At 36.7% G+C, this 12,901-nt stretch overlaps 2 protein-coding genes across 2 annotated transcripts in view; one reads left to right on the forward strand and one right to left on the reverse strand.

Annotated features, from left to right (window-relative positions):
• SKIV2L2 (superkiller viralicidic activity 2-like 2 (S. cerevisiae)) overlaps positions 1–12,498 on the reverse strand; it is a 91,594-nt gene extending 79,096 nt beyond the window's left edge. Inside the window, exons 1-5 of the mRNA XM_010857155.1 lie at positions 12,190–12,498; positions 6,276–6,413; positions 4,985–5,051; positions 1,755–1,817; positions 743–855 (exon numbers count right to left, since the gene is read on the reverse strand). Of these exons, the coding sequence (XP_010855457.1) occupies positions 743–855; positions 1,755–1,817; positions 4,985–5,051; positions 6,276–6,413; positions 12,190–12,317 (509 nt within the window). The 5' untranslated portion in view covers positions 12,318–12,498. The remainder of the gene's footprint in view (positions 1–742; positions 856–1,754; positions 1,818–4,984; positions 5,052–6,275; positions 6,414–12,189) is intronic.
• A 245-nt stretch (positions 12,499–12,743) lies between these two features.
• The window catches only part of DHX29 (DEAH (Asp-Glu-Ala-His) box polypeptide 29), a 47,228-nt gene continuing 47,070 nt past the window's right edge, over positions 12,744–12,901 (forward strand). The window contains exon 1 of the mRNA XM_010857154.1: positions 12,744–12,901. Coding sequence (XP_010855456.1) covers positions 12,761–12,901 — 141 coding nt within the window. The 5' untranslated portion in view covers positions 12,744–12,760.

The raw sequence follows: 12,901 nt of genomic DNA on the forward strand, positions 1-12,901 counted from the left end.
AACACAGAATTAGTGAATCATGACCAATATTCATGACTGATGGGATATTTACAGCACTAAATGTCTATATTAGAAAAGGAAAGGTCTGAAATCAATGACCTCACCTGCTTTCTTTAAAAAACTAGAAAAAGATCAAATAAAGCCCAGACTAATAAGAAAGGAAATAAAAAGTCTAAATTTACTTACAGAAACCAAATAGAGAAAATTTAAACTTTTTAAAGAGTATGGTAAGAAACAAAGCTATCTTAAGATTCTATTTTAAAACTACAAAGAGAGCAAGAGAAGAAAAAAGGAACAGAGGGAAACTGCAAAACAGCCAGAAAACAATTAGCAAAATGGCAGTACATACACACTTACCAATAATAAAATGTAAATGGACTAATTCTTCAATCAAAAGACAGAATGGTTGAATGGATTAAAAAAAACAAGAGCCATTCATATGCTGTGTATAGGAGACTCACTTCAGATGCAGGACACACAGTCTTAAAAGTGAAGGAATGGAAAAAGATATTCCATGCAAACAGAAACCAAAAGAAAGTCTCGGTAGCTACACTTACATAAAACAAAATTAACTTTAAAACTGTAACAACATACAAAGAAGGACATTACATATGATAAAGGGGCCAGCCCAACAAGATGATATAGTATTTATAGACATTTATGCACCCAACACAAGAGCACCTAAATGTACCCAGCAAATATTAACAGTTCTAAAATCCCATTTAAAAAGAAAGCTACTCACTCAGCGCAAACAGTTTTTCCTGCTGATGTATGTGCAGATACTAAAACAGACTGATTATTATCAACACACTGAATGGCTTCTCTTTGAAAGGCATCAAGAATGAATGGATATTCCTATAAAAAAAAATTAATATATGTATGAAGATACCTTGCCACATCAGAACATACTTAAAACCAAGAGATGCTACCCCCAGAAGCGTTATGGAAGCATTTATGAGTCTACTTGGGAAACATTCTGTCCACTCGAGAAAATTAGGAAGAACTAAAAAGAAAACTTTAATGAGACAGAATATGTTATTTCTGCTGTCTAATCTTTCAATTATTATGCTTACACATATACTAATTACAACATGATTATTACCATATATTAAGAACATGCTTTATGGGAGGCACTGTGGAACACATTTCCCACATATTAATCTCCACAGCAACTCCTAACATAGGTGTAGTTTTCTTTCCCAGCTGGGAACACTGAGAGTCTGAAAAGTCAAGTCCTCAATGAAGTTCACTCATCAGAGGCAGAATAATATATCTATCAGACTTTAAAAATTCAAGTTTACCGCACAGTACTGCCATTTTTACTTAAAGAAAATGACTTGGAAAACCTACACTACTCTTTTATAGTCTATCAGCGATTCAAAATACATTTAGTATCAGCATTAGAGTTTAAGTTTCATTAGAAGCTTGTTAGGCTCCAGAACTGTATGCAAAACATATTGTACATATGCATTTTTTTCTAGAGAAAGATTGATACTTTTCATTAGATTCTTTGAAATGGCTGAGAATTATGCTTAAAAATCTTATCACATGATGCTTGGTTTTCAGTATGGTTGTTTACTGATTTGGTTCTCACCATATCTGACTTCAAGTGGAAGCTTCAGAGTGTGTATCTACATACACATACACACAAACACACACAGAAATATAAAAATCTCATTTTAAAGTTTACCTTTAAGATTTTTAGGAAAACAGACTCACACAACTGTACCAACTGTACCGCTCAAGGTACAAACCTTTGCAGCTTTTCCAACTCGAGGTTTAAGTGGTAGATAATCTTCATCTGCAGGAAGTGCAACCTGATGTTTAAAAAAAAAAATTTACCATTCAAGAATTGATGCATTCAGCATACCATAATTAAAGACGGTTTGAAAAATAAAGGTGATGAACTAAAGTGTTGCTGACAGTCTTAGACACTACAAAATTAAATAACCATCTTCAAGAACAAGGCAAATGCAAATGTTACAACATTCCAAAAAGTGTTTACCTAATAGTTATGTAATCAAAAGCATTTAAGTCTACCTCCCAAAAGAAACTTTATTAAGTTCTAGGACTTATCTCAGCTATCTTTGTATATTCTGTATCTAATGTACTTCTTGACATTAATGAATGCTCAAAAAAGCTGAATGGACATAAAAAGGGATGCCACTATATGAAAGAAAACTATATAGAATAAAGTATTCCCTGGAACAGGAAATTAATTTTCCTCTAGTGAAGATTAAGATCTGCAGAGCAGTTCACAATATACCTAAATTCCCAAGACTTAAGCCAAGTAGTGTATAAATAATAAGGGCAAAGTAAGGTACACAAAGAAGTCAGAAATCATTTCTAAGAGCAAAATTTCAACAAACAATTATGAGATAAGATTAGCTGTCTTAGAAATATTGAGAGGTTGTTGGTAAACGTGCAGTTCAATTGCAATCAAGATGATGTGTGCAGCATTTCAAAAAGCGGTAAGTGGAACCTGACTATAATTAAGTGAAACAATAAATTATGAAACCTAATGTAAAATATCTAATATAATGAATGTATTAAAAGAAATGTGACACTCTAAATGGAATCTACAAAGGGGCAGAGTTTGGAAGCTTATCCAGCACAAACTACAAAAGGGTAAATTCAAGAGGTGTTTTTATTAGTGAATGAACCTTTCTGGGGGACAGGAATAGTTTTCATCAATCTTTTCCTTCAGACTACATATTCTCCTTTTATGACTCTAAGAAACTTATAAGTAGCTTCTGATTCCCAGGTAGTTTGATAGTAAGAGGATTACCTATCCATTAATTTTAGGAAATGTCCTTCTTTTGCTACACTATACCATGAGTACCAAAGTGACTGTTCTAAAGAACACAATCGCTGGCACACTGACAAAATCAAATTTCTGAATCTGAAAATCTTGGGACTAGATCCTCAATCATGGTATGATCCAATTTCACTTCCCTCACATTTCTCCTTGATACTCGCTATGACATGAACAAAAAACATTAACACAAAGCAATTAAGATTTTAACATCTCTGAGATTTAATAGCAACAACAACAAATTGTGTTTTCACGTATATAAGAATCAGTTTTATTTTTAATCTCTGAAAACAGTGTAACACTAACATAAGACAGATAGGGAGAGGAGAAACCTACAGGGACTAAGGAGTCAGAAAAAAGAAAACCAACAGAAAAATCAAAAATCAAATAGACTTAGCAATCAGTTACTGGCGATTTTTGCCAGAATAGTTCGAAAGACATGGAGAAAGAAGAAACCTAACTACAGTAGACTAAAAGATGACTGGAGGCTAGGAAGTCGAGCAGGGATTTTCTAAGCAGAGCAATCAATAACACCTCTGAAAAAAACGGACTCCATATATATATATTTGTGTGTGTGTGTGTGGTGTTTCTCTTTATATTCAGTCAGTAATAAAATGTGCCTGGCGTTCAAAAGATAGGTACTAAACGAGTAACTACAATGGTGATGAAGAAAACAACACAGTAGTTAAAAGGAAAATATATAACAAAAGAGAAGATTTTAAATATTCGTATGCTGATAAGAAAAGGAAAACAGAAAAGGAAACACTAAAAACAGTCAAGGGAAAATGGAGTAATCCAAGTCTTTGTGGAGGCAGGATAAGATACGACCAAGAACACTGACGGAGCAGCCCTCCTCAGCCTAAACAGGGCAGTGCCTTTTCCTTGGAGTGGATGTGACTCCAACTTGGTATCTTTGAACCCCTAGATAAAGTGAAAGGTAAGGTGACCGGCTAAAAAAGTGAGAGGAGATAACAGGATGTGGGGTTTGAGGATAATCATGAAGGAGGACAGAAGGAACCTTTGACCTCCTGAGAGCTAAATTTGTGTTTGGCTTTTCTTTCCCATCTTTTTAAGACCACAGCTTCAAAGAGGGTCTCACGTAAGTGTTAAATGTATGATCTAATGGATATTATACCCACCAAACTAAGTGCTATTCTAAAGGAATGTAAGCAAATTTCAATTAAAAAAATAAGTATTAAAAAAAAAAGGCTCCAAATCTACATCAAAAGCAATTTTTGTTAATCTGGAATTATTCTGCTTATTCAATAAAGACTTCTAGTAAGATATCTTACTACAGTAACTATCTGTAGTAATAACTCGTCAGGTTACATGGTAAAGGCAAGGGGGCTTAATAGGAAGAACTAGTGCTACAATTTCCTCATGTCCTTTCGGTTCATAAACTCTCAGTGATAAAGGGTTACCACAAGCTATCCTTGACCACCATCTAGTGGCGAAACCATGAAACTGCAATGTATCGGTTGTCAGAGCAAGATGAAAAAAGCACAGGACCTGTAAAACATCACTGTTACTTGACTTTAGGAGCATGGGAATGAACATGTACTAAATACATACTCTGTGCTGGGTATCTTACCTAATTTTCTTATATAATCTTCAGAACAACCCCATGATGTAAATCTTAATATTCTAAATTTACAAATTAGAAAACTGACATCAGAGGTTAAGAAATTTACCCAAGACTGTAGTTAGGAAACGGAGAAGGCAATAGCACCGCACTCCAGTACTCTTGCCTGGAGAATCCCATGGACAGAGGAGCCCTGGTAGGCTGCAGTCCATAAGGTCGCACAGAGTTGGACACGACTGAGCGACTTCACTTTCACTTTTCACTTTCATGCACTGGAGAAGGAAATGGCAACCCACTCCAGTGTTCTTGCCTGGAGAACCCCAGGGACGGGGAGCCTGGTGGGCTGCCGTCTACGGGGTCGCACAGAGTGGGACACGACTGAAGCGACTTAGCAGCAGCAGTTAGGAAAAGCACTGTCAGTATCTGAATACAAAGCCCCAGCTCCTTCCACTAGACTATGTACTCTGCAGAAAAGCTACTAATTGTTTCCAAAGCCCTGAGGCTAAACCCCTTGCTCACCAGACTAGATACTCCAAAGCAAAATCCCACTTACACCACCAACTTAATCACACACTGTTTGTGCTTACCTCATGTGTACACCCTTCGACAGTTTCAACTGACTGTACCTTGACTCTGGGCATCAGGTCAGCCAAACTTAAAAAAAAAAATTATTAAAATTACATTAAAATATTGATAAATTACTGAGAATTATATAGGCTGAGAATTCAAAATGATCAGCTAGCATCTCTTATTACAAATACAAAACAAATAGACTCCACGTAATTATTCAAAGAATTATGTTAACTTAGTTCCAGTGACTATTTTAAATAAAAAGTACCTCTACAAAGCATCATCATTACTTCAAAACACAAAGATGCTTATAAAAACCATTATATGATAGAAAGTATAAAATAAACTAGCCTAATACAGATGTTGTTATAATTTTTAAGTGTTCCTTAGTCTCAGCAGAATCCTAGGTTTTACTCATCTAGGTTCTGTTTAGACTCTTAAAGGACATGACTGTGAATAAATTAAAGAAAAATAGATGTATTTCTGCACAAGATTTATTATCCTCTCATTGACTGTACTTTTAATTTTTACTTTAAATCAATAATCATACTTTGGGTAAAACTCAAGGGTTACTACAAGACACAACAATGATTTTAAATTGTCAGTATTATTTTGTAACCTATTCCACTAGCTTGGACAAACAGTGCAGCTTAAATGTTTCAGGGACACATCTATCACCATCTATAGTACCTACTTTTGCTAGTTACAACAACAGCTAACTGGTTAAAAAAACAAACAAACAAAAAAACCACTGGAGTAAATTTTCCATTGTAGTGCCAAGCTAGAATACAGCAAAGAAGGAGGGAAAAGCAAAGTCAGGATGATCATAACAATACGAAACAGGTCAATCTAAGAAACTAGCATCAATATCTAGAAAGTTTCAACTTCTGAAATGAGAGAAACATCAACTATTTCAACCTCAGATACCCATGGGTCTCCCTCATTGACAGCAGTTTTAAGATTCAAAGCCACTCTACTGCTGCATGCAAGAGTGAAAATTTAATTCCTCCTAATGCTCCTTCTCAAGTCAGTTTTATTCTTTCCTTTTATCCCACACTTCCAGTGATCCTCTTTCTTAAAATTGGATTCAAAAATATTAAAAATCTTTCTTTTCTATACTGTTTTCCATTTCCCCAAACACAGATAAACATTCTAGTTATATGTCTATTTGAATATATAAAGAATATTTACCTTTATTTCTCTATGTCAACAAACACATTCATGAAGTAACAACATATAAGCAACTTTCAAAACTTCAAATAACTACCCATCCGGAGTTACCAACATTTATGATAGTGGAAATACTACCTTAAATCTTCAGTTATTGACTCTTCCACCCTGGGTTTCTTTCCAAAAATAGGTTCATCAGCACCCTCGAAGTCTGCATCTCTCTTGTTTTTTCCAACATTAGTTGACTCTGATTGTAATTTACCATCAAAACATTTTCTGAAAAGCAAATAAGTTAGAATGAATTCTGAAACAGCACTTGTTACTTTAAGAGCAACTCCCATAAAATATTATCTTTGTAAAATATATACACTATTACCAGAAAAAATCACATAAATAGATGTTACAAACCAAAACTGGCTAAAGCCCAGAATACTCTAATTTTAACTAATAAAACTGAACATTACTCGTTTTTCATTTCATATTTTCTTGGAAATTGTTTTTAAAATATTTTGCAACTCACATTATCACATTAACATAACTACTAACACAATATTCTTAAAAGTTATAAAACATTGTTATACATTTACATGAGCACTTTCAATAAACATTTAATGTTTTTCTAATGGCATAATATCAGTATTTTGGAGAAAAAAATTTTTATGTGGTCGGATTTACCGGTTAAAAGTAGTGACAATCAACAGTGCTTGGTAGACTAGACATCCATAGGGTAATTCAATCTGCCCCTTCTGCTCATTTACACAAAAATCAATATAGATACTAGATCTAGTTGTAAAAGGCAAAAACAACAAAGCCTCTAGAAGATAAAACAAGAAAACTATCTTTATGCTTTATTAAATGACATAAAATTATTAATCAAAACGTAATTCTGATGAATTGGACTGCACTGAAACTAAGTGCTTCTGTAAATCAAAAGGTACTATTAAGAGAGGAAAGAGGTGGGGAGAGAGGTGGGAGGGGGGCTCAGGATGGGGGACACATGTACACCCATGTCTGATTCATGTCTATGTACGGCAAAAACCACTACAATACTGTAATTAGCCTCCAATTAAAATAAATTAATTAAAAAAAAGAGGAAAGACAAAGTGGGAAAAAACACACATATAACAAAAGGCAAATAAATCTAAAGTACTGGAAGACTACAAATTTAAAAAGATAACCCAATTTAAAAATGAGCAAAAGACTAGAACAGGCCCTTTTTAAGAGGATATCCAAATCACCAATAAGCATATGAAAAGAAGCTCAGAAACAATTACAGGAAAATGGAAATCAGACTATACAGTATCCCAGACTCTTAAATTTTTGATCTCAGAATCCTTTTCCAGTCTAAAAGTTATTCAGTATTCAAAGGAATTTTGTTTATGTAGTCATATCTATTGATAGTTACCATATTAACTATTAAAACTGAAAAAATTTTAAGTTTAGTTATTCATTTTAAAATGGCCAATAACTATTAGAAGTTAGGGCTTCCCCAATGGGTCAGTGGGTAAGGAATCCGCCTGCAATGCAAAGAGACACAGGAGACGTGGGTTCAATCCCTGGATGCGAAAAATCGCCTGGAGGAGGAAATGGCAACCCACTCCAGTATTTTTGCCTGGAAAATCCCATCAACAAAGGAGCCTGGAAGGTTCCAGTCCATGGGGTCGCAAAGAGTTGGATAAGACTGAGCACAAGGCAATGCTGAGGCATAACTGACCTATTAGAAGTTAACATAAATAACATTTTTGACAGAAAATAAGTATTTCCCCAAAAAGATTTAAACGAGAATAATGGCAATGTTTTCTATTACTCCACGTGCCTTTAATGTCTAGCTTAATAGAAGACAGCTGGACTCTCATCTATTTCAACTTGTGATATGGTTTTTGGCTTAAGTATATGAAGAAAAATCCAATCTGATGTAGTTGAAAAGGAGCAGACTTTTCAGATAACTGGGAATATTCCTCTGACCCCACATCAAAACTTAATCATACTTTGAAAAGTACTGCTGGAGCTACAGTTAAGAATTTTACAATGCTGAGCAAAAGCTCGACACAAAATAACATATATGAATCCATTTACATTATATCTACAAACAGGAAAAAAAAAAAAAGTAACACATGTGCTTATCATGTTAGTCACTTTTCTGGGGGGAAAAAGAGGAGGGATTTCTACAATATTCTACTTTTCATCCCAAATGGGGTTACACTGGCATGTTCACTTTATAAAAATCTGTCCCATGACTTCCACACCTTTCTTACATGTTTTATTTCAATAGAAAAGTTTTTTTTTTTTTTTAAGAACCAATGAATACTAGTATTGATCTATACGCTATAATCTTTCTATAACGAAGTTTACTCTTTGATGCTTAGCAAAACCTGACATACGTAAAACATCTCACTCTCAATTTAGTGGAATAGGTATTCATAGTTATCCCATATTACTTACATGAATCTCCTTTGGACAAGCCATTAATATCTTTGGCTTTCAGTAAAAGAAGACATTTAAATGATAATTATGATTCCTCTAATTTTAACATTTTATTATTCGGTCTGAATTAGTAAGCATCAACCAAACCATTGTAATAAAAACCTACTAACAGTTGATGATAACTATAAAACAAAGAAATATAGTTCCTATAACTTTGACAAGTTTAAAACCTAATTTCATGGTGGAATATTTTCCTTCAGAAGAGTTTTATTATTCTTTAATATTGTATTCTTATCTAAACAACTGAATCTGAAGCTAATCAAGTCTCTACATCAGTACTGTTTAAGATATATACATGCAATTACTGACATAACTTTAAATTTCTAGTAACCATATAAAAATAACTTCAAAAGAAGCCAGTTTTAATATATTTAACTTCAAATATACTACATATTAAAATTTCAATATATAAAAACAAAAATGAACTACTGGATATTTTTTATATCAAGTTATCAAAATACAGTGTATATTTTCAATTTACAACACATCTCAATTCTGATTAGCTACATTTAAGTGCTCAACAGCTACTGATAGGTAGTAGCTATTACTGCAGTCTCCCCTTATCTGTGTTTTTGCTTTCCAAGGCTTCAGTTGCCCTGGGTCAACTGAGGTCCAAAAATATTAAATGGAAAATTACAGAGGTAAATTATCTGTAAGTTTTAAACTGGACATCTTTCTGAGCAGCACGCTGAAATCTTGTGCATTCCTGCTCCATCCCACATGGGACACGAATCATCCCTATGCCCACAGCATCCAGCTTGTAGTCACTTAGTGTCTAAGTTCTCAGATCACTGAACTGGCATGGCAGTGCTTGTGTTTAAGTAATTCTTGTTTTACTCAATAATGGCCCCAAGCTGCAAAAGTAGTGATGTTGGCAATTTTGAGAGCCAAAGAGAAGCTGTCAAGTGCTTACTTTAAGTGAAAAGGTTAAAGTTTTCAACTTATAGATTGATATAATTTATTATTAATAATTTTAATCTCTTATGTCTAATTTATAAATTATGCTTTCAAAGATAGTATTACATTAAAAAAAAAAAAATACTACATACATGTTTTGGTACTCTCCAAGGTTCCAGGCATCCTCTGGAGCTCTTGGAACCTATCCCACTCAGATAAGGGATTGTTCAGTTGCTAAGCCATGTCCCCATGGACTGCAGCATGCTAGGCTTCCCTGTCCTTCACCATCTCCTGGAGTTTGCTCAAACTCATGTCCATTGAGTCGGTGATGCTATCCAACCATCTCACTCTCTGTCGGGGCCTTCTCCTCCAGATAAGGGGTGAGGACTACTATACATTGGATAGTTCAGCTCTAAATATAAAGACAGTTTGTAGTAAATAATTGAGGATAGAGAAGCTAGTTAAATGATAGTATAAGAGCAATTTCAGGATGTGGAAAACTATACAGGACAAATGAGCTGGATTCTCCTCTCATCTACGCTTCCAGAAGCAATCAACAGCATAAGGGAAAAAGAGACTTGTAAAATAAAGGACTTTAGGGATGTAACAGGGGCCTCTCAGGCAGTGCTAGTGGTAAAGAACCCACCTGCCAATCCAGGAGACATAAGTGACGTGGGGTCAATCCCTGGGTGGGGAAGATCCCCTGGAGAGCAGGGCAACCCACTTCAGTATTCTTGCCTGGAGACACCCATGGACAGAGGAGCCTGGCGGGCTATAGTCCATTGGGTCTCAAAGAGTGGGACACTGCTTAGCAACTGAGCACGCATGCATGCATCTTCATAACATCATAGTTGCCCATTCAAACTACAGAAATTAATTACTTCTGTTTGGAAAAAAACAAAAATCTGTCCTTCCTCATTTTCCCTGAAAAGTTATCCAAAACTACTAAACCCTCTAACTTAATGACAGAGGAAGACTATTTTTTTTCTCCTTTCTGTCATTCTTTCTTACATGTGACATTTCACATTCTTTGATTGTTCTGATGTCCCTATAATCTCTGTCATGTGTATGAAAACTACACATTCCCAGAGAAATCTTCACTTCAAACAGTTCCAATTCAAGTAACATCCAGATATATACCTTCAGTTCTGGTATTACTTCAAATCCAAATTAAAACTGCCCAATGGACTGCTTCAATACGAATACACTATCATCAATTCACTTTGCCTTGAGCCAAATTAATTTTCAAATCAAAATCACCTATAAATTTCCCTATTTTTCTTCTTCCTGATATCCAAATTCAAAACATCTCTTTTGACCCCCCTTTCCATTGTTCTCCTTAAATTAAGCCTGTCAATTTTTTCCTTTACAACATTTTATATCTTTTTCCTTCCTTCTGTCACCTCCTGAGCTGAAGTCCTTATAATCTCATAATTAGACAATTTAAATACTTTTTAATTTACTTTTACTATCGGTGCCTTTCCTCTTTAAACATATCAACAAATGCTACCAAATTAATTTATCTAAACTAACACTCTACTTCTCCAGTTACCAAGTTACATGTTCAATGGGCGCACCCCCACACACACACACTGGGTTTTTTTAAAAATAAAATCAAAAATCATCTGCCTGTTATTCAAGGCTCCTCATAATCTAAAACCAATTTATATCCTCTGCTTTATCTCTTGTAGTCCTAAGCAAACACTTCCTCTAGGCCAATCCGTGCTACCAAAAAAAAAAAAAATCTCAGCATCAATAAGGAATCATTTCCTCAACTTAGGATAGCTTCTTGCATGTAAATCTCTCTGGACACCACAAACAGATACCACTTTTCTGAACTTTAATAGCACTTCAGTGTACATAATAGCTTATTATATTCCAATCTCCTACTCTTCAAAATATGTATCTGTTCCACTTCCTTACTTCAAATAAAAATTCCTTGAAAGTAAAATTATGTCTAACTTAACTCAAGCATCTACTGGGTATCTTCCTTCAATGTCAAGAGTAAATTTTGTTCATTACTAAGGAATCATCTTATTTTAATTGACGTTTCAGGGACCAGTAATTTTTTAGTTTTTCTTAATGAAATCAAAGAAAGCCAGCACCTAAGAATCCAATATATGCTAAGCACTGTTAGGCGCTTTACACATACTATCTCATTTAATCTTCACCAAAACCCTAGTGATTGGCGCTATCATCTCATTATGGGCAAGAAAACTCCAGCTTGGAGACTGAATTTCTCTCCCTTCTGCTGCTATTTGCCCTGTCCTCTCCAAGTCACAGTTTCTAAGCCTCTTAACCCTTTACGCAACTGGTGGTTCATTTCGTGTATTAAAGGCTCTGTGCCCAGTTGGTGCTGGTGCTGCGGGTGCGGAAGCTAAGAAAAAGCTGCCATGCCCTCACGACCCCCCGGGTAGACTCAGGCAGGCGCAGAGTCAGGCCTCATGCCGGCATCAGGGAATTGCAGGGCCAGGAGCCCACGCTGCCTGCGGTCACCGGGAAACGCCAAGACCCAGCGTCCTCAAACCAACATTCTTCCTTCCTCTTCATTTTTCTCAACCCCCTTCACTTCCCTACTCCTATCATGAACACCCTACACCCACCCCACTTCTCGAGGTCTTCAAAAGACAGTACGATTTTCTTCCTTTAACACTGGGATCATCTTCCTTACCCGGCCTTTTCTGCAGACCCTGGAGGCCCCTTCCACTTCCCCTTCTCCTTGTCTTTTTTGGCTCCAGGAGCCGTGGTCGAGTCGTCCTCGAACACGCTGAACAGCTCATCCCCGAAAGCGTCAGCCATCTTTCGTAGCGGCGAGACCCAATTTCCTTCCTACCCACAATGCTCCGCGACCGCACCGACAGTGACGACAGTGAGGCTGCGAGAAGCCTCAACGGGGGCCCGCGGGTGATAAAATTAGTGGAGTAACACAGTCGCCGAGACTTCTTCCCCGCTTCCTTTTTCTCCTCTGATCTTTCCTTTCCCACTGGCGGAAGAACACCTCCGTGGCTAAGAAGGGACCTCGGCCAGGATTCCCGGCACGCCGCGGACACCTGGGGCGGAGAGGAGGCGGGATCTTGGCGAGCCCGACCAATTACGAAGCAGCGGTCGTCCAGGCCCGAGAAGCCCGGATTGAGGGCGCAAGGTGGCGGCTTGGGACAGGGGGAATGTGAAGATCTTTTGGAGGCCGTACGGGAGTGGTGCCGGTAGCTGGATAGGGAGAGGTCTTCTGCCACAGCTGCAACATGGGTGGCAAGAACAAGAAACACAAGACGCCGGGGGCCGCGGCGGTCCGGGCTGCCGTGTCTGCTTCCAGAGCCAAATCCTCCGAGGCCGGAGCTACCGGGGAGGCCCAAAACAAGAAGCCTGTGTCCAGGCCGGCCCCA

This window comes from Bison bison, unplaced genomic scaffold, assembly GCF_000754665.1.
Source record: "Bison bison bison isolate TAMUID 2011002044 unplaced genomic scaffold, Bison_UMD1.0 scf7180017864378, whole genome shotgun sequence".
Lineage (NCBI taxonomy): Eukaryota > Metazoa > Chordata > Mammalia > Artiodactyla > Bovidae > Bison > Bison bison.